Source organism: Mya arenaria, chromosome 13 (assembly GCF_026914265.1).
Source record: "Mya arenaria isolate MELC-2E11 chromosome 13, ASM2691426v1".
Classification (NCBI taxonomy): domain Eukaryota; kingdom Metazoa; phylum Mollusca; class Bivalvia; order Myida; family Myidae; genus Mya; species Mya arenaria.
The window spans coordinates 16406241-16429616 of NC_069134.1; the positions used below are offsets into that span (position 1 = coordinate 16406241).

The window sequence follows — 23376 nt, forward strand, 5'->3', positions numbered from 1 at the left end:
TTGCTTTTTTTAAAACGGCTACAATAAGACATTTTTTTTTATTTTTATCTATAACTGGATTGACAAAGTTATGCATTAATCAGTTAAAGGTAAAATTGCATTTTATGCACCAGTCAATTGTAACCATGGCCCCCCCCCAGGTCCGGGGTTATACCGGGGATAGCCGGGGAAATGGGCCGTGTTTTTATCTTTCAGGTGGCCCCGCAGTGCCGAGTGGATGCAGTGGTTTTTTCTACGCACAAAATATAGCGGGGAATGGGCATTACCTAGGGTCCCTTGAGTGCGGGGGCATTTGGCGGGGATTTTAAGTCCCCACTATTCCCCGGACCTGGGGGGGCCGTGGTTACAATTGACTGGTGCATTAGTTGCCTTGATTTGGTTTCCAGACATTATCTGTAGAAATATTCAAACATAGTTACCTTTTTAAACTCTATTTGAAATATTAATATCATTATGGCATTGAAAATCAAATGTTTTGATAGCAATTGTAAAGAATATAAACATCCTTATGTCATACTGACAATTCATGCCATACTGACAATTCATGAATTAACTCCACGGCAAATATTTCCTGTTAGATCACATGTAGTTTCACAAGTTTTGATTCTAGATTTGGAGTGTGAAGACATCCGTACGTGTGAGATGATGCACCTGATCTGTTTTGTCCCGTCACGGTGGGGGGGGGGGGCATATTTAGGGGTCAGGGGATTATAGACTAAAGAAATAGAACTATTTGACAGGGAAATAATCAATAAAACTCCCTTCTTGGAATTTAGTGTAGACAAGATGCTTTTGGCACAGGAAGAAACTTGTTTTAGAGGGAAATAAACAGCAATTTCATGCTCTAGGGTAAAAATTAGTAAAAAAATAAGAGTTTGTCCAGATACATGTACCAAGATATATTTTACCAGTATCTCCTCAGTCCCCATTTCAATAAAAAATGATATTAGTATTGCTTTCTCGTTAATATGCTATAAAATATGTGAAATTAACTTTTACCGGTATTACAGTAAGTAACGACTTATATCGTTCAAAATGGGCCCTTGTGATTGTTTCCAAAGCTCTGGGTCTGGGATAGATATATATACTGTACGTAATTCTGTAATTTATATGAAACTCTTCGGTATATTCCCACCACCTTTGATGGAGTGAAACATTGAAAGGTGCATAACTAACCAGGCAAAGCTTCCCTTGTACTCTAATACACACACAGCCCACACCAGAATACCATACAACCTACTGCTTAGTAACTTATTTATACTTTAAAACAATCATATTCTTAGAACAAATCTTTAGAATTTCAATCTAATTTCAGCAATGCGTATTCAGAATTTCAAAAAATTACAAATGCAGGGCATTGATAGCTCCTGGGATCAGGCGAAATAAATGATAACTATGAGGTGATGAACTGATGTACATGCCATTTTTCTGGAGGTCTCCCTGTGGGATTTTGCTCAGATTTTGACATTTGTCCAGGGCAATTTCTCTAACATATCATTTTTTCTGGAACGGAGGATTTTGCTGATAATAAACCAGGGTGTTTTGCCCTCAAGTAGGGGATATTGTCGCTTAGGTGCAGGCAATTTTTTGTGTGTATTTCCTACTTTTAAAAGCATTTTATTTAAACTACATTCTTTTTAACTGAAAAGCACTGTATATACAAGTTGAATGACTATATTGTACAAAGCAAACTAGTCTATAAATTTCCCAGTAACACACTCTTTTTTTTTAAATTCTTTGAAGGGGGTGGGGAGGGGGGGGGATCATTCAAAATTCCAGTGGAAGTAATTTTGCCCACCAGATATGGGGATATGGGATATGGCATGTATGGGTGTCAAACTAATATTTATTTGAAAAGAACAGTTTTTAAAAAGTAAACAGTGATTTATAATACTGTAATATTATGTATTCAGAAAGTCATAGTATTTCATATGTCCTTATTAACTTAAAATTTTAGGTCTTAGGTAATTCAATGTTTGTAATCTATCAAGAAGCATGAAAGATGTTGATTTTTAAGTTTTACTGTTCAAAGGCCAGAAGAGCTTATGCATTGGTGCGGTGTCCATCCGTCAAGGTTAACATAGCTGTTTTAGGGCTGTGTCCATTGGGGTAGGGAGTTATTTGGTTATGTTTCCTATTGATAAACCACATTAATCTATACATACTATGGGCTTTCTTTAAAGAATGAAAAACCACATAAACCACAAATGTCAGTGAGTGAGTCCATCTGTTCGTCCGTTCTTCCATAAACAATTGCTTGTGAATGTGATCAAGTCTTCATTCATTTTTCAACATTTACCAAATTTATACAGTTGCTAGATATCCATAGGCTGTGTGAGATGGACTTTTCATGCTCAGATACTGATGTTAGTATTTGTATATTTTTATGCCCCCTTTTGAAAAAAGTGGGGTATATTGTTTTGCACATGTCGGTCGGTCGGTCGGTCTGTCTGTCTGTCGGTCGGTCGGTCGGAATACCAAATGGTTTCCGATCAATAACTTGAGAACGCTTTGACCGAGGGACCTCATACTTGGTATGTGTATTGGTCATCACCAGCAGATGAACCCTATAGATTTTGAGGTCAGTGGGTCAAAGGTCAAGGTCAGTGTGACCTTTACATGAAAAACGGTTTCCGATCAATAACTTGAGAACGCTTTGACCCAGGAACCTCATACTTGGTAGGTGTATTGGTCATGACCAGCAGATGAACCCTATTGATTTTGAGGTCAGTGGGTCAAAGGTCAAGGTCAGTGTGACCTTAACATGAAAAACGGTTTCCGATCAATAACTTGAGAACGCTTTGACCCAGGGACCTCATACTAGGTAGGCTTATTGGTCATGACCAGCAGATGAACCCTATTGATTTTGAGGTCAGTGGGTCAAAGGTCAAGGTCAGTGTGACCTTTACATGAAAAACGGTTTCCGATCAATAACTTGAGAACGCTTTGACCCAGGAACCTCATACTTGGTAGGTGTATTGGTCATGACCAGCAGATGAACCCTATTGATTTTGAGGTCAAAGGTCAAGGTCAGTTTGACCTTAACATGAAAAACGGTTTCCGATCAATAACTTGAGAACGCTTTGACCCAGGGACCTCATACTAGGTAGGCTTATTGGTCATGACCAGCAGATGAACCCTATTGATTTTGAGGTCAGTGGGTCAAAGGTCAAGGTCAGTGTGACTGTAAGCTGAAAAAAGGTTTTCTGATTGTCCATATTTTATTTTCTTATATAGTAGACAGTAGAAATTTATATGTCACTAAATGCATGAGTTGAAGTATCAGTTTTCAGTGAACATCTAGTTTAATTATGCCCCCCTTCAAAGCAGAGGGGTTATATAATTGCTTTGCACATGTCGGTCGGTCTGTTGGAAGACCAAAGCTTGTCCGAGTGATAACTCAACAATTCCCGGACCTATGGTCATCAAACTTGACATGAAGATTAGGTATGACCAGTAGATGACCTGCCTCATATGCATCCAATGACAAATCAGCTGTCATTTCAGTCCATGCATATTTCATTCAATTGTCCAAATATTTCTGGCAACTTGTTTTTCAACTGCTTTGAAATGTCTTATGGTTTTGATACAGAAAGTGACCAAATTAGGCAAGCCAGTAGAGCACAGACCCTCATGGGCCTCTTGTTAATATTAATAGGTATTTTATTTTTCGAAAATAGTAATAGTGTACCAAAATGTTTTTCATTTGTGATTAAGTATGATTGACAGTGATTTTTTATTTTTTTATTTATTGTTATCTTGTTGCTAGACTTATAATTTTTACTGAGAGAAAAATTCTTAGTCTAATAAGGAATGGCTGTTACTAAGTTTGATTTGTTTCATCCTACTAGTGTGGTATGAGTACATTGTAAAGTTTGACATTTGACAACAGCGCTAAATGGTCAAAGCATTCACTTGAAATTTGCTTCAAGCATACCTATATAGAATCACATGCATTGTAGAGTGTAGATCCTCATTACCATGTTGTTTTTTAATTACAGTAAAACTGCGGTTGCTCGAACAAGCGGCCGTTCGAGAACCGGCGTTCCTTCGAGGTCGGAGCTTGGTCCCGAACTTTTTTCCTTCTATTTTCATATAAAATATACCTATGCTGCATCGAAACCTAATTATGTCGAGGAGTCGAGCAATATTCTTGGTCCCAAGTACACAAATCATGCACAAAACCTTATAGCTCCCTCAAGGTCATATTTTCAAACTTTTTCCCGAACGCGTATTCCAAAACAAACAAACAATTGCTAGGTATCAAAATTGTCGCAAGTTGTAAAAATTGCAGTGACAGTTAAAAGGCAATTAATAAGGTGTGAAACACTGTTTAACACTGTAAAAGCATGACCGATATTAGTTGATATGGGCATTTTAGAAGATAATTATGAGAAGTAAATGACGAGAAAGTTATTGTGAGAAATTTAAATGAGTAATAAAAATATGAATAAACACTACTATATCGATCCAACATCTGAATCTCTGAAAAGAATTCCCTTTTGTCACTTTGCTTTGCAATATGGCCATTTTGTAAAAAAAAATCGATTTATTGATATTTCTTTTACATTTTATATTTAGTATACATATAGTAAACGACAGCCTTTGAACATATGAGCGATTTCCACCACGCAACACCTTATTGGTATCTTACTAAACAGACTACTTTATACTTGAAGTACACTGAAATAAACTTCATAACAGACTGGAGAATTGAAAATCGGGTCGTTCGAAACATTGGTTCCCTCGAGGTTTAGGCTCGGTCCCCTGCGACCTCGAGCGATCACAGTTTTACTGTACGGGAAATCAAAAATTCTCTGAATAGATTTACATTTTTTTTAATTGTAGTTCCAGTTATAGGTTTGATTATATTAAGTACGGTCTAATTGGGTAGATGAACAAATATACCTAAGTGTATCTAAATGGCCTATTAATAAGGGTGAGAGCTAACACATTGATGGTCAGTGTGTTAATGTGCCGTGAAGTCAGTGGAAATTGAATTATTGTTGTTTAATGCATGTAGTATAATAAAAAAATCCTTCACAGCCAGCATATTCCTTTCTTTTCATGATACTATTTTGGAAATTAATGTTGAATGTTGTTCAAACAGTTATATTAACATAACTGGCACAGTATGTCAACCTGATTAGTCATACATACACACTTGCAGGGTATAGGCACACTCATATGAAGATTTTAGACACTCCAAGCATTTATCATGGCTTTGTTATGCACATGAGCATTGCAGTTCTAGATCTAGCAGGATCATTATTGTGATCTGCGATTTGATTGTGATGGGTTTTCCAGGACTCCGCCCCTATGGTTCAATCAAGCATTGTGACACATACCCCAAATATATTTTGTGTATTTTGAAAAACTTAATTGCAACATTAAGTTTTTTTATGTCATTAGATGAAAATATGGAAAACCCATAACATATGAATTCCAGGTTTAGTGTATAAAGGTCATCTTATATTTGTTTTATCATATTAAGTTCATTTAATAATTGTTCTTTTAACATTATTAAGAGATAGATGATATTTGAATGTATAGCATTATGTATGGAGACTTTTTTTGTCTTCAGCATTATGGCTGTGACAATATGCCAAAATATTGGAATAACAAGAGCCTGTCCTGAAATAAATTGCAAAATATTGTTATAATATAATTTAAGAGGAATTTCTTTATGACCCCTCATAAATTATAATTTAAATTGAGTTATGGTAAAATGTCAACAATCTATAAGGTGTTAAACAAATGAAAACTTTAGTTAAATAATTAAGGTTTACATCGAATGGAAACAAAATCCAAAATGAATGGCTGAATATTCTTATTGTTTGTTAGTTCAAACTAGTCACCTTTGAACAGGAATTTCTATCAAATTAAAAGGAATTTAATGAGGCTATCTGCATAAAAACAAATGCAATATATCATTATGATAGAACTTGTACTGTGCTACAATATTGATATATATCGTTATATTGTTGCAGCTCTAGTTGGCATAGTGTCATGTCATTATATGTGATTCTATTGAATTTGCACTCGTATATGCCCTGTATATGCAGTGTATAATAATAGCATTGTAGTTTATATATTTTCAATCAGATGCTTAGTCTTAGTTTAATAGTGAGATATTGTTGTCTTTTGATTAATGGCAGTATACTTTTCAAAGTGTTAATCTATTCAATCTTCATTTCATAACTGCTGTTCAGAATTGTGTTTCTTCCTATCTTTATTATAAAATACATATATATAAAATGCTATAATAGCATTTTTTTGTTATCCAGTATTTTTTCATCTTTATAAGTTATTATTGCTTCTTTTTCTTTCTAATATTTTGTACTTAGATTCACGTTCACTGATTAAATGTACCTGATAATAACAGTAAAATTCTACTTTCCACAGGTGAGGAGTTTCGTGAGCGTAAGTTGTCCATGGTGCAGACAAGCAGTGCCCAGTCAGCCCATACAACAGTGGCTCGACGATCATCCCTGCAGACCCAGATCAGGTTCCAGTCGTTGAGAGATGCCTTCAGCCAATCAAAGCGATCGGTTGCATCTCCAAACACAGACAGGGATAAGGTCTGTTACTGTCAAGTGCTTTGCTTTAATGACATAATTACTTGTTATTTCACATTGATAATTTATTATGCATGAACTGTGTAAGTGTATGTGTTGGTGATGTTCATATAAACTCCTTACTTATAAGAGTTTGATTAGCAATGGAAACACCAGCATGTTTCCGTTATAGCTTTGTTTTGAAGAAATGTCTACCAGGTATTTTAGTCCCTCAAAGTATTCCCCCTTGGCATCCACTCACTTTATGAGCCTAGAAATCCAGGCTAAAAATGCCTTGCAAACTCATCTTTTGGTTTACGGTTTATACTCTTATAAGGCATTTCAAACTGCACTGCCCATCTCAAAACCACGTCCGCGTAGACGAAACATGGTGATTCAACCAAAAGTCATAAAGTCAAAAGTCTGTGCTGTATGGTGAATTTTGTAAAACAACTTAACACTGCAACATCCGTACATGGGCGTATGGTATTATAGTGTTCAATAACAGTGGAAGAAACATGATCCATAAAGTTGTCTTACAATTCTGACTCACAAATTATAGATCTATTAAAATTTAATATAGATCAATTAAAATTTAAAAAGTATTTGTATCACTCTTTTTTCAGTCGTTCGAGCCATCAGGTATAGACTCAGGCCCTAATTCCAGGGTTGGTTCCCCAGCGGTTGAGCGGCATCTGGTTGGAAGCCCTCGAGTTGAGCAACAGACAATGCTTGGCCAGTATGAGTGTGGGGAAATGGGGACATTACACAGTGTGTATGCTGACCTATTGGAACACTGGCTTGAGTTTTGTATACAGCTTGGTGAGTACTGCTTGTTGAGTTAGATAAGTGCTTATTGCCTCTGGTTGCTATACAATACATATGGCAATTACTTTTAGTGGTTCTCCTTAGTAAAGAAAATAATACATCTACAGCATTTTTTCCTTTGAATATTTGAAATTGAAAAAAAAAAGATTTGTGAATTAAGAATTCTAACAGTATAGCTGCTATGTGTAAGATGCAACCATCTTCATTTTTTCCAAAAGCGGCAGCAGTGAGCAGGCTGATGTTGAAGCTGCTAAGTTGCGAACTTTCCATGAAAACATTCATATAAATAATATACTAATTATACTGTTACTGTTCCAGAGACGCCATCAGTGAACAAGCTGTCGTTAAAGTTGGACTCTCGGTTCTCACTGGACGCAACACTCCAGGAGTTTCAGCAGGTGCTTGCTAGGCTGTGTCCTGCAGTGACGACGCGTGTCTACAAGATGTTGCCACAGGAGGAGGAGGATGAAGATACCAACATTGGCATGCTCTACACTCCACATAGGACACCCATTGTGGTATGCGAGGCCTCTGTCTTCTGATGAAAGTATTTCTTTTCTCAAAATTTGAATGAATTCTGCTTGAGTTTCATTCATCATGTTTATAATCTTAACATATTTAAGCACATCTGAGCACGAAGTTCGCAAGAGTGAGTAATTGTGATGGTCACTGTCTGTTGTCCTCCATAAACAGTACCTTCAAACGACATCTCCTCCTAAACCACTGGACCAATTTCAACCAAACTTCACAGCAATGTTCCTAGGTTGTTCCTCTCCTGATTTCAAAATAAATTCACAAAAAAATCCTGACTCTCTACCAAATTCCTTTCAATAAAGTTAGTTTGTGATTAGTTTGTAGTTTGCCTGGGGGGGCAGAGCTAGTTTTTATTACATGACTATATGCAGTACTTTCTTGTAAGAAACTGTTGACTTAATCTAGAAAGTTAAAATCAAAGAAATGTTTCTTGTGTGACACTCTACCAAATTTCTTCAGATGATATTAGCATGGCCTCCAAGGATATAAGTATAATAAAAGGAAAATATTAAAGATTTTTTTTTTCAAAAACTGCAGTGCTGAGGGGAGGATTATACAGTAAAACTGTGATCTTGGAGCAGGCGATCATTTGTTAATATTTTCACATTTAGTATGCAACAGCCTGTGAGCATATGCACAAGTTTCACAATGCAATACATAATCAGTGCCAAAGTAGCCATTTGGAATGATGACTTAAAACTTTGAAAAAAACATTGTAAGACATTTTGTAATGGACTTCAGGGGTCGACACTAACCATTTTTCCAAGGGATCCCGAAGGGACACCAACATTTGAAATCAGGTGTTCCTTCATGAAATTAGGAGTCCCTTACATTTTTTACATTTTTTTCATTACTTAACCTGTTTTAATATTAAATTTAATATGCAAATACAGTGCCTTTTACTTTTCAATTTGTAATTCAAGTAAACACCATATTATACATGTTTTCAACAGCAAGTAATGACAAGTTAGTAGCACAATGTCAGACATATGAACCTCTGGCAATGGCAGAGAGGAAGATTTGGGTCTCCAAGTCAGTAGATTGGGTTCAAAAGCGGTAGAAAGTCTCTTTTGTTTTCAGTCAAAAACAAAGATGGATACAATGTAAACAAAAACTTGTTGTTACTGTTTTTAGATTTTCGGAAAATACGCATAAAATACGCCATGGTTCAGGGTCTTGTCATGTCAGTGCTTTTTGTTGAGAAACAGTAGGAATATTACATTTGGCTTGTGAAAAGTTTATATTTAGTAGAGCTGCTGATCAATCAATCAATCAGCGTGCCCAACAGGTGTAGTGCATACTGTAAGAGCAGATGACCAAAAATGTTTATGCATTGATTGCATTTTATAAAACTAAAGTTGGGAATTTTATTTCTATATTGTTTTGATCGAAGCATATTTACAACAAAGAATTTTGAATAGTAGGATTCCAGTATTTGTGCCGTAAATATTACTGTACCAACTCGAAGGTCGCATCATTAAAGCATCAAAGTCAGTATTGTTGGCTTCTTTTTGGGGCGGTTCTGACACATAAGCAGAATAATTCAACATAATTATTAAACCGATAATAAAAGTCTGTCACCTCTGACCTTGTTGATTATGTAAACAACTAAACGGAAGCATTAACCCGCATGCGCACTGTGAAATGACCTGTTTATTTATAGATTCATGACGTAACTATAGTAAAAAAGTCAGTCATACTTTCGCTTTAGTGTGTTCGACATATTAATAATAATATCATTTTCACATGCACTTTTAAGAAATTTAGGGGACCCAAATTTAGGTAATAAATAAATGAAACGCTATTTATTTATTAATATTAAGCTTTTATCAGTCAAAATTTAAGTGTCCCGACGGAATACCGAGCTTCAAAGTTCAGGTGTCCCTCCCGAAAAAATGGTGTCCCCGGGACCCCGTTAGTGTCGAACACTGGACTTAAATGGAAACATCGGTTTACTAGAGGTTTAAGCTGGCTTTCTTGAATTATCGCAGGTTTGCTGTATTATGATATCATACAATGGTATTTTATCAAATTTCTTCAACAAACTTCTTTGCCATATTGACCTTCTTGTTTTTGGTTTTGGTCAACCTGACTGATTCACAAAGCTAAATCCCATTGATTCTTAGATGAGCCATATTTGGCCATCATGGCCCTCTTGTTTAATAAATACTACAATTGGAAGCATATTTATATGCATTTGACCTGTTTTAATATTTACTGCAATGGTTTGCCTATGTTAACAGGTATATGATGTATAAAGCTGAATTGATTAATACAGATGTGAGCATAATCTATAGCCGTTTACTTTACAATTTTATATTCACATTCTTTAAACTTAATATATATATATACAAAAAGCTTAAAATATTGTATTTCTAATTGACACATTGTGTTCCTCAGACCTATAGGAGGAAGTCGGAGACAGCGCTGGACGTGTGTGGCCGGAGTCCCGTGGTGCCGGGGGCGGACCTCCATTTCATGTCAGTTGGGCGCGACCTCAAGCAGTGGTACACCTTTCTGCAGCAAGGGATGGAGGAAGAGGATGTGGCAGAACTACTGGCTGCACTTGTAAAAGGTGCCATCATCATATAGTTTAGATTTCACCAGTTGGTAAATAAGTGCTCATTTATCATGTGTCCACAATACACAGATGTTGATAAGAAAATTAAAAGCCACTGGCAAAAACATTGCATTTCTTTCCAAATACACTTTATTAAACCATAATCGAGTTCATAAGGCAGTGTTCAAAAATGGTCTATACACAAAATTTAGACAAATGAATGTCTCTTATAACATAGGCAAGCATCTGTCCCAGAGGTTTTCCCCCCACATCCCCTCGCGATCAGAAGGCAAGGGATCAGGGCTGTTCCAGGATACTCCCTCAATCATACCCAGACAGAAGTTTGCACTGCTTAACCTCAAAAACAAGGAGGTGAGTAATTTTATGGAAAGTCTCAGGAAAGTTGTTTTTTGTGGGGGGTTTTCTAAAAATCTGTAAGTGATGTTTTATAGTTATAGTTAGATTATGTTTGAAATACCAAGAATATATCTAAGAAGACCATGTGTTGAGATAAGTCTTCAAAAGTTTGTGAAATGGTTACAGTTTACATTTTAATCTTAACAGTTCAACCTGTATGCTTACAACTGGTCCAATGAGGTGTTTGGAAGCATGTGTAAACAGTTGAGCAAGCTGGAGAAGTGGACAAACACACGAACACACATCCTCACAAACATCATCATACAGAAGGCTGGGCTCTTCAACCACTTTGTTCTACCCAACACAAGCCTCAATGTGGTATGTAGGAGAAACTTGATTATAAGAACACATTATCCGCTAGAACCTTATCTGCTTGAGTCGAAGTAAAAATGAAATGCATCACTAATTTGAACAATATATTTTTTGAAAAATGTTGATTGTAAGGTTATGTTCCATGTTTTTAAATCATGTGATATGAATTGATGTTCAAAGTGTTTGTTCACTGTTAGTCATAACTTAAGCATGATCTTTACTACCATTCATCACCAGGATAAACTGATTCAGCAGACAGACACCCTGGATCAGCTGATCAGTAACCCTGCCCCTCCCCCACCAAACAAGGAAAAACTGGGCCGCACCCAGAGTGTGACTTCATTGCGTGAGACCAACCTCCCCTTCGAGGTGACCTTTAAGGATCTTTTCCCATGCAAGCTTCTACACCTGTCACACCTAGCCTGCCATATGGACCCTGTCAAACAGTATGGACAACAGGTGCAGGACATACGCCTGTACTGGAAACACCGTGAGTTCGCTCATTTTACACTTATTTTAACTTCTAGTCTTATATAAGTTCTTCTTAAAACATTCTTGCCATTGTTAATGTATTATGGAGAATATAATGTTTTACAGTAGTACAAACGCATGTCTGCTGTTAAGATTGAGTTTTTCAAAAGTATTGAAATCTGTTTACTCAGGAATGTGATAAAGTTTTTCCTTTGAAATCTCAGAACTTTAAATTTGTTATGTATTTCTGTGGTAAATAAATGTGACCTTGCAATGTGACCTTCCATTTCCAGAGTGTGAAAAGCTAGACAGCATCTCCAAGCTGTATGTGATGTGGCTTCAGAAGACTGGTACCAACTTCCCTATTGCTGTAAGTCTTGTACTTAACACTCATACAATATTCAGTCAGGCCAGTCTAACCTTATAGTTCTTTCAAAAATCGAGCTTAAAAGCTGTGATCATCACCTTTTTTATACATATATCATATTATAATGTTGATTGACTGTAACATGTGCCATAAATATTGAAATTGAAATCTTTACAGATATATATTAGAATTTAGATGCCATCATTAGAGGTAAAGCATAAACTTGATATTGTTTGTTTTAGATTTCAATAAAAAAAAGTGCTTGAAGAAAAAAAATAGTGCAAAACCTATTCTCTATGTTGACTATCCTGTGCTGGTAGACAAATCACTTTGACCTTATTTCCCTACAGGAGTGCACAATGCGGACTCTGAAGCAGGCATCCCATCTGTTCCACTACTGTGCTACCCCCCTGCTGTTTTCCTCTAGGTGGCGCCAACACATCCTGGAGAAGTTTAAGGTCACACGACAGGACTCCATGGCTTCTGTCTCCAGTTCCTGTGCAACACCGGATAGCAAGTCTGTAAGCATATTGGAAATTCCTTTGTTCAATTGTTGTAAATTTATATGTCTGTCTTTATTTGTTGAAATAATAATCTATTGGTTATATCAGTCCATTTTAAAAAATTCAACACAACTTAATGGCGACTGAATTTCTAGATATTATTGTGTCATATTTTGTATAAAAGGTTGAGTTTAAGATTTAATACAAAGACAAGATTTATTAAAAAAAATGCAATTTATTGTCTGACAGAAATCACTTGTAAATTATTTTATTGTGGGTTACATATATTTACAGTTATTTGTCGGGTCATCCATAAAATATAGCAATATTAAGAATAAACAAAGAACTACCTTATTCAAATACACACACCATTCATTTCTATAACAGAGATCACGACATGGATCGGGCAACTCAATGGGCAGTGGGCGTACTAAGCGTACAGAAAGTAACGAGCTGCGTAAACGCCCGTCATTCCAGGCCCTCCGTGATGCCCAGGAGGCTGGGGGTTGGGCGGGAAGCCCAGGGGGCCCTGAGGACTTTAATGGGGAGGAGGAGTGGCATCTGGAACTACGGGCAACATACATTTACCAGTACATCAAGTATCTCCACACCATTGGCTTCCAGTATGTACAGATGGAAAGGGCCAACAAAAAGGGCAAACCTGTCAAGAGGTAGGTCGTAATGTTGTTTGTTATTTTTGATAAATTGGCTTTCTTGCCAAGGGATAAATTTTAATCTACACCATTAGCATCATACTTTATATTATGTATGATTGTATCCCTTTACCAATATTTCTTTAAATCATTTTCATTTTCAAATTGAAGCCATCTTAAGGCTAAAGCAGAGCTTAGTTTCCCTGGATATCGAAAACCTAAACAAGCTAGTAAAACTAAAAAATTAATTGTTAAATTTTCAGTTTTTGAATAATAAATTGTTTTGGAAAAATTATGAGCAAACTTTTTGTTGTCTGGATACTGTTAACATTTCTAAGTCGCTTGCAGACCAAATGGAGTTGAGAGCTCTGTCCCGACTGCGTCGGAGGATGTTGAGATTAAGCCATCAGACACCCACAACCTCCAGAAGACTGTGTCTGGTGGCATCCTGCTAATTGAGATCTCATTCCGGAATGAGTATTTCTGTGTACGCCTGTACACGTGCGAGCACACCAAACTTGGCATAACTGTCAACCAACAGGTACGTGGTGGGAGGGGAGAGTAACTTAACTTTAACATTTCTTTACCTGTTTTTGTCACCTTTTTTATTAGTATCTAATTTGATCTTTTGTAATGCTATCATAAAGCTATGGTTTTTCAATGTCTGCTTCGTGTCTTTTAGATATAACACTACCAACCGTGCGTTTTTTGCAGTTTTTGCTAGTCGTTTTTCCTTACTGCTCGACCTTATCTTTTTAATCAAATATTGACATAAGCATCTCAAACACCGCGTTCATTTCTTTAAATTACCCCACAACCCGTCATGGCGATTCAGTGCTATAAGCAGCGTTGCAAAGTGTTCTGTGTTAACTGTAATTAAGGTATTTAAAGTAGCTGCATTTAATTTCCTGCTGGCTATTACTTTGTTTCGGTCATATAAATATAATTCTGGTAAGTTTTATTCAACTTGACCTGTAATCTTCTCATCACTTCGTTCATTCTCAAAGCATAGGAGGCAAGAAGGCCTTTAACCATGCTGTGAACTTTGAACATTTTTTTAGTAACATCCATATCAAATAACATTTGAACAAACACTTTGTTTAATAATAACTTTTCAAATCAAACTAAATTCACATTTGTTTAATTAGTTTTGACATTTACAAAAGCGTACAATAATAATAGCTCTTCCAACAAAGATGCTCGAAAATCAAAGGGCGCTACTGGTGCAAACTTCCTAAAGGCATAAAACCCTTTCGAAGGTATATTTAAGGACCAATCAAATTATTTCCAAAAATGCTTTAACAAACACTCAATATTCCAGAGACTTACTTATCAAGTGAGTGGGATGAGATTGTTTACCCAAGCAATTGGGTGAAAGCCATTGGGCAAGCACGATACAATTAACAATCTTTGTTTTTTACCAGCGGCATCTTTTAAAATACCTGCATGTTGCAGTACGCTGCATTACTTCCACATGCTTGTTTTTGGAAGTTGTACACTGTAGCAGCAGATAAACGCAGTGATATGAGTACCTTCGTGTTGGCTACTGCAGAATATATCCCTGCGATGATGCAATCTTTCCCGTGAAGGCATAGTGTTTATTGCAAAAAAGGCGTAGTTGGTAGTGTGTGCTAAGCTGCTGATTTTTGCTTTACTTTGAATGATTACTAAATGCATAATTACATGATTCTGACCTGTCATTTAACTTAAAAAATCCTTTAAGATTACAAACTAAATTGTGTTTCACTAAAAAGAACCGCTTTACTGTCTAAGCCTGCAGGGTGCATAAGGTTTGTGATTTGATCAAGCAAGCACTTCAATACTTTTAAAAGCCTTTGATTTCTTCCAAACAATTACATGGCTTCATGTACAATGTGTGTGTGCACTTTTAGCCTTGCTTTCAGAAATCAGAGGCGGATAACCTTTCTTCTAATAAAGATGTGAGTTGCCATGGAAACAGTCTTTAATAAAATGCTTGCACTATTGTATGCTTTTTCATGTAGAAACTGCCTTCCATGAAAGGGGAGATCCAAAACAAACACTTGTATCATGTAAATAAACAATTTGAACTAACTTTAAGTTCTCATGTACAATGCTGGAAGGATGCATGATCCTTCACAATCATCTAGGTGTCTGTTACACAAAAACATGGAAGTGAAACTTGGATGCCGAATAATGCCATATTATTTTGGTGTCATTTTAAAGAGTTTCATGTGCAGAAAAAGAATACACAAAATATGTTATTGGTGCATCACAGACTTCTTGTTGGTTTTGGACACGTGGAAATGCTATCAATGGTCTATATACTATTCAACAAAAGTCCATAATACTCTCTCAGTTCCAAGTTAAAGCTGCACTCTCACAGATGGATTGTTTTGACAACTTCTTTTTATGCCCCCACAAAGTGGCGGCATATAGGGTTGCCCTTGTCCGTACGTACGTCCGTACGTACGTACGTACGTACGTACGTCCCGAAGATTGTTTCCGATCTAATTCTTGAAAACCGTTTGTCCAATCCTCACCAAACTTTAAACACATGTTTGTGACCATAATATCTTGATCAAGTTTGATAGTCATGGAAATCGCTTTAGTCATTTAGGAGTTACGGCCCTTTTTTGCCAAAAATACTTCAAAAATATATGTTTCCAATCTAATTCTTGAAAAGTATGTGTCCAATCCTCACCAAACTTTACATACATGATTGTGACCATAATATCTTGATCAAGTTCGATAGCCATGGAAATCGCTTTTGTCATTTAGGAGTTACGGCCCTTTATTTGCAAAAAAAGACTTGAAAAATACGTCCCGAAGATTGTTTCCGATCTAATTCTTGAAAACTGTTTGTCCAATCCTCACCAAACTTTAAACACATGTTTGTGACCATAATATCTTGATCAAGTTCGATAGTCATGGAAATCGCTTTAGTCATTTAGGAGTTACGGCCCTTTTTTGCCAAAAATACTTCAAAAATCATTATGGCTTATTTTCTGTGACAAAAAACCGAAGTGGGGGCATCCGTGTCCTATGGACACATTTCTAGTTTTCTTTGGAATGAATCAATCTTTGCGTAAATATCTGGAAACTAGTGATATAAGACTGGTGACAAAATGTCAGATTGCAGGGTTTAATATTTACGTATGAAAATGATAGTTTTGTGGCTAAAAGCATTAACTAAAGTTCTAAGAAAAATGAGTTTTTCGGCAAAAAACATCGATTTTCGAACAGAATTATGAAAAACTGCGATCTGATACTTTGTCAGCAGTCTTATATAACTAGTTGTCAGACACTTATGCAAACATTGGCTCATTCAGTGACAACCAATAAAAATGTGACGAAACAAGCAATCTGTGAGAGTGCAGCTTTAAGACCTTTACACAATATTAACCACTGAAATCTCTTTAACACAGCAACACAGCTCCTAACTTTTATAAAAATTGGCTATGGAGTATTGCTTGGGCTATAATGATTTGGCTAACATTTCATTTCTTGTGAAATGTTTCATTATCAACAGATTTTGTCTCTAATGGCTCTATAATGACATTAAGGCACATAAGTTAGGCTTTTGTAAATGGATTAAAATTATTAATAGATTTTTTTTTTTTCAGGATATTTCAATCGTGATAGAATCAATTCAGACACCAGTTTTAATTTTCATGGTTGTGATATGTGTTTTGGCCAAAACGGAAACAGCCTTGGTCTTAATTGTGTTTTAAACAGTTATGACATTCTCCACTATGTTTTGTTGATAAAAACATTTTTAGCTTGAATATTCGAAGAATATGGAGAGCTTAACTACTCATCCTAGCGTCAGCGTCACAACTTTGTTAAGGTTTTGCATGTGTAAGCATCTCTAAGATATTATCTCAGCAAATACATCATGTACCCAACCTACTTTATTAATCAGGTTAGCTGACTCAATGTTGCTTATAATGCAAATTATGGCCCTTTATTAGTTGACATGCATGTATACAAACATAGCTAAATATCTTAGCAACTACTCAATGTATTGCATTGGGACTTAATACATTTTTACATACAACCTATTTGATGATAACTTATTATGTTAGATAACTCTATTTTACATATTTTTCCATTTATGGCCCTTTTATATTTATCTTAGAAATTGCATGTTACCACGTTTAAGTCAGTATTTGAGCACCAACACCATGTATAGCATTGAAACTCATACACATGTGTTCCCAGCTATACAACTTACATAATCTATCAATTGGATAACTCTATGGCCCTAATTAAGAAATTCTTGATACAGTTTTGAATTAAAGCATTCGTAAGTCAGTAGTTGCATGGCATTCTGACCTGATACAACAGTACTCAACCATCCAACCTACTTTATAATAATAACTATAACTCTATTTTGCATATAATTCAAATTATGTACCTTTATTATTTGACTTAGAAATTCTGGTTACAGTTTTGCATGTAACCACATTTATTTCAATATCATAGCAAATACTTCATGTATTACAATGAAACTTAAGACAGGTGGTTTTCAACTATTTAACATACTTCATTAATCAAGTTAAATAACTTTATAATGCATATAATGTGCAAATGATAACCCTTTATTTTGACTGAGGAATTTTGGGTAAAAGCTGTCGGATACAGTAGTTGAGTGTGCTATCTCTGTGACAGCTCTTGTCTCTTGGATTATACGCTCTTTATATTTGATGTCTTACTTTCCAGTTTGTATCAACATTCCTCTACTTACATGAAATATTGATCACTTAAAGCTTAGAACAACCATGCTTTTAAATGCTTATTTTTTTAAAGGAGATGAGAAACAGACTGCTAAACTCAGTAATTCATATGGATAGTGCAGTCGCAAAAGATTGTTTCCTATTAAATCCTGTTAAGTCGTACATTTTGCTTCCAAAAGTATCCCTGTGCCCCTCAAACTTATCATCAGCAAAAAGTCTTTATAATAAAGTTTTTTTTTAATGAAAACTGTCAAAGTGGCTTGATTTTACAGTAATAATACCATAATACTAACATGAGAGCTTTTTTTATACCTATAGGTTTTGATGGATTTTCAACTTCAACTAATTTTTTTTTTTTTTTTTTTTTTTTAGAAATTTGTTGGAATTATGTGTATTTTACTTGGGATTTTATTGTGTTTTATTCTCTTAATGGAACATGCAGAGCATTATTGTGGTTGTTGTTATGTGTTTTAGATTTGTGTCAAGGATTTACTTACAAATTTTTGTCATTTGTTATTGGTGATCATTTAATGCTACTCAAATGCTTTACATTCATAGACAATACCTGCAATACTTATCGTGTATGACTGTATCATTTCTATCTTATCTGTTTGTAGAAGAAAAGGTATTGGGATGGCCTTTGTGTTGTTGCCCGTGGTGTGCAAAAACTTACCTAGTTGCCATAACTAAAAAAAAGTCAAGATAATTACACAAAACACTGCTAAGCAACTGAATGTAGAAAATAAGATATTGTACTTACAATGGACACAACTACTTATTTATGGTTTATTTTAGTCACTTAACCTAGTCATTGTTTTACTGAATTTAGTTCTAGTTTAGTCATTCTGTGATTTATCAAACGCAAAAAATGCTTGTAATTATAAGAATTTTGAAATAAAATCTGCAACATTTTACTTGTGTTTATCCATGAAAGGGACTCAAGCATGATTATTAAACAAACAACTTCTCTCTGATAGAACTGGTGTATCACACTTTATAACATGTTTGGAGAATCTGTATTTTTCTTTCTTATTAATTCATACCTCATGTCTCATTGATCGTCATTTTATACATCTTTTTCAACTTGTCATCATAACTCTCATGTGTAAATGTACTTAAACAAAGCATACTTATAATATGAACAACCAATGTGGATACAAGTGAGTGAAGTGAACATATTTGACATGTTAAACTTTAAAAGTAAGTTTACTTGGTACAAACGGCTGACATGTCCATTTTTGTATTCCAGTTGAAGCTGCTCTTTGTGGATGAGTGTGAGAAATGTAAGGACCTGATTCATGTCCACTCCTTCGCCCATGACTTCCACCTTCGATGTATCCAGGTAATGATTCACTTCCACTCCTTCCCCCAAGACTTTCACCTTCAATGTATCCAGGTATTTATTCACTTCCACTCCTTCTCCCATGACTTCTACCTTCACAGTATCCAGGTAATGATACACCTCCACTCCTTCGACCATGACTTCCACCTTTGGTGTTTCCAGGTAATGATTTACTTCCACTCATTAGCCCTTGACTTCGACCTTCAATGTACCCAGGTTATAATTCACTTCCACTCATTATAACCCATGACTTCCACCTTCAATGTACCCAGGTAAAAATTCACTTCCACTCATTTACCCATGACTTCCACATTCAATGTATCCAGGTAATGATTCACTTCCACTCATTTGCCCATGACTTATACATTCAATGTATCCAGGTAATGATTCACTTCCACTCATTTGCCCATGGCTTCCACATTTAATGTATCCAGGTAATGATTCACTTCCACTCATTTGCCCATGGCTTCCACATTTAATGTATCCAGGTAATGATTCACTTCCACTCATTTACCCATGACTTATACATTCAATGTATCCAGGTAATGATTCATATCCACTCATTTGCCCATGGCTTCCACATTTAATGTATCCGGGTAATGATTCATATCCACTTACTTGCCAGTGGCCTCCACCTTCAATGCATCCAGGCAATGATTCACATCCACTCATTTGCCCATGCCTTTCATTTTCAATGTATCCAGGTTCACTTCCACTCATTTGCCCATGACTTCCACATTCAATGTATCCAGGTAATGATTCACTTCCACTCATTTACCAATGACTTCCACATTCAATATTTCCAGGTAATGATTCACATCCACTCATTTCCCCATGCCTTCCACATTCAGTGTATCCAGGTAATGATTCATATCCACTCATTTGCTCATGCCTTCCATATTCAATGTATCCAGGTAATGATTCACTTCCACTCATTTACCCATGACCTCTACATTCAATGTATCCAGGTAATGATTCACATCCACTGATTTGCCCATGCCTTCCACATTCAATGTATCCAGGTAATGATTCACTTCCACTCATTTGCCCATGACTTCCACATTCAATGTATTCAGGTAATGATTTACTTCCACTCATTTACCCATGACTTCCACATTCGATATTTCCAGGTAATGATTCACATCCACTCATTTGCCCATGCCTTTCATATTCAATGTATCCAGGTTATTATTCATTTCCACTCATTGGCCCATGACTTCTATCTTCGCTGTATCCAGGTAATGATTCATATCCACTCATTTGCCCATGACTTCTACATTTGCTGTATCCAGGTAATGATTCACATCCACTCATTTGCCCATGACTTCTACCTTCGCTGTATCCAGGTAATGATTCACTTCCACTTATTTGCCCATGACTTCCACAGTCAATGTATCCAGGCAATGCTTCACTTCCACTCATTTACACATGACTTCCACATTCAATGTATCCAGGTAATGATTCACTTCCACTCATTTGCCCATGACTTCTACCTTTGCTGTATTCAGGTAATGATTTACTTCCACTCATTTACCCATGATTTCCACATTCAACATATCCAGGTAATGATTCACTTCCACTCATTTACTCATGACTTCCACATTCAATGTATCCAAGTAATGATTCACTTCCACTCATTTGCCCATGCCTTCTATATTCAATGTATCCAGGTAATGATTCACTTCCACTCATTTACCCATCATTTCCACATTCAATGTATCCAGGTAATGATTCATATCCACTTATTTGCCCATGACTTCCCCCTTCAATGTATCCAGGTAATAATTCATATTCACTTATTTGCCAGTGGCTTCCATATTCAATGTATCAAGGTAATGATTCACTTCCACTTATTTGCCCATGACTTCCACAGGTAATGATTCACATCCACTGATTTGCCCATGCCTTCCACATTCAATGTTCCAGGTAATGATTCACTTCCACTCATTTGCCCATGACTTCCACAGTCAATATTTCCAGGTAATGATTCACTTCCACTCATTTGCCCATGACTTCCACATTCAGTGTATCCAGGTAATGATTCATATCCACTCATTTGCCCATGCCCTTCATATTCAATGTTTCCAGGTAATGATTCACTTGAACTTCTTTTCCCATGATTTCCACATTCAATGTATCCAGGTAATGATTCATATCCACTCATTTACCCATGACTTCTACCTTTGCTGTATCCAGGTAATGATTCACATCCACTCATTTGCCCATGCCTTTCATATTCAATGTATCCAGGTAATGATTCACTTCCACTCATTGGCCCATGACTTCTATCTTCGCTGTATCCATGTAATGATTCATATCCACTCATTTGCCCATGACTTCTACATTTGCTGTATCCAGGTAATGATTCACATCCACTCATTTGCCCATGACTTCTACATTCGCTGTATCCAGGTAATGATTCACTTCCACTTATTTGCCCATGACTTCCACAGTCAATGTATCCAGGTAATGCTTCACTTCCACTCATTTACCCCTGACTTCCACATTCAATGTATCCAGGTAATGATTCACTTCCACTTATTTGCCCATGACTTCCACAGTCAATGTATCCAGGTAATGCTTCACTTCCACTCATTTACCCCTGACTTCCACATTCAATGTATCCAGGTAATGATTCACTTCCACTTATTTGCCCATGACTTCCACAGTCAATGTATCCAGGTAATGCTTCACTTCCACTCATTTACACATGACTTTCATATTCACTGTATCCAGGTAAGGATTCATATCCACTTATTTGCCAGTGGCTTCCACCTTCAATGTATTCAGGTAATGATTCACTTCCACTCATTTACCCATGACTTCCACATTCAGTGTATCCAGGTAATGGTTCACTTCCACTCATTTACCCATGATTTCCACATTCAATGTATCCAGGTAATGATTCATATCCACTTATTTGCCCATGACTTCCCCCTTCAATGTATCCAGGTAATGATTCATATCCACTTACTTGCCAGTGGCCTCCACCTTCAATGCATCCAGGTAATGATTCACTTCCACTCATTTACCCATGACTTCCACATTCAATGTATCCAGGCAATGATTCACATCCACTCATTTGCCCATGCCTTTCATATTCAATGTATCCAGGTAATGAATCACTTCCACTCATTTACCAATGACTTCCACATTCAATATTTCCAGGTAATGATTCACTTCCACTCATTTGCCCATGCCTTCCACATTCAATGTATCCAGGTAATGATTCACTTCCACTCATTTACCAATGACTTCCACATTCAATATTTCCAGGTAATGATTCACTTCCACTCATTTGCCCATGCCTTCCACATTCAATATATCCAGGTAATGATCCATATCCACTCATTTGCCCATGCCTTCCATATTCAATGTATCCAGGTAATGATTCATATCCACTCATTTGCCCATGCCTTTCATATTCAATGTATCCAGGTAATGAATCACTTCCACTCATTTGCCCATGACTTCTACCTTTGCTGTATCCAGGTAATGATTCACATCCACTCACTTGCCCATGACTTATACCTTCGCTGTATCCAGGTAATGATTCACTTCCACTCATTCACCCATGACTTCCACATTCAATGTTTCCAGGTAATGATTCATATCCACTTATTTGCCCATGACTTCCCCCTTCAATGTATCCAGGTAATAATTCATATTCACTTATTTGCCAGTGGCTTCCATATTCAATGTATCAAGGTAATGATTCACTTCCACTTATTTGCCCATGACTTCCACAGGTAATGATTCACATCCACTGATTTGCCCATGCTTTCCACATTCAATGTTCCAGGTAATGATTCACTTCCACTCATTTACCCATGACTTCCACCTTCAATGGGTCTAGGTAATGATTCACTTCCACTCATTTGCCCATGACTTCCACATTCAGTGTATCCAGGTAATGATTCATATCCACTCATTTGCCCATGCCCTTCATATTCAATGTTTCCAGGTAATGATTCACTTCCACTTCTTTTCCCATGATTTCCACATTCAATGTATCCAGGTAATGATTCATATCCACTCATTTACCCATGACTTCTACCTTTGCTGTATCCAGGTAATGATTCACATCCACTCATTTGCCCATGCCTTTCATATT

At 36.4% G+C, this 23376-nt stretch overlaps 1 protein-coding gene across 5 annotated transcripts in view; it reads left to right on the top strand.

The window, feature by feature from the left end:
- LOC128212924 (KICSTOR complex protein SZT2-like) overlaps positions 1-23376 on the top strand; it is a 96750-nt gene that overhangs the window by 61594 nt on the left and 11780 nt on the right. For 2 of the 5 annotated variants that reach the window (XM_052918323.1, XM_052918324.1), the window contains 14 exons: positions 611-631; positions 6406-6581; positions 7184-7379; positions 7704-7903; positions 10320-10494; positions 10718-10851; positions 11044-11214; positions 11446-11698; positions 11973-12049; positions 12397-12567; positions 12937-13220; positions 13551-13743; positions 15107-15142; positions 19170-19262. In XM_052918323.1, coding sequence (XP_052774283.1) covers positions 611-631; positions 6406-6581; positions 7184-7379; positions 7704-7903; positions 10320-10494; positions 10718-10851; positions 11044-11214; positions 11446-11698; positions 11973-12049; positions 12397-12567; positions 12937-13220; positions 13551-13743; positions 15107-15142; positions 19170-19262 — 2180 coding nt within the window. The remainder of the gene's footprint in view (positions 1-610; positions 632-6405; positions 6582-7183; positions 7380-7703; positions 7904-10319; positions 10495-10717; positions 10852-11043; positions 11215-11445; positions 11699-11972; positions 12050-12396; positions 12568-12936; positions 13221-13550; positions 13744-15106; positions 15143-19169; positions 19263-23376) is intronic. The other 3 variants (XM_052918327.1, XM_052918328.1, XM_052918326.1) reach the window with 2 other exon arrangements.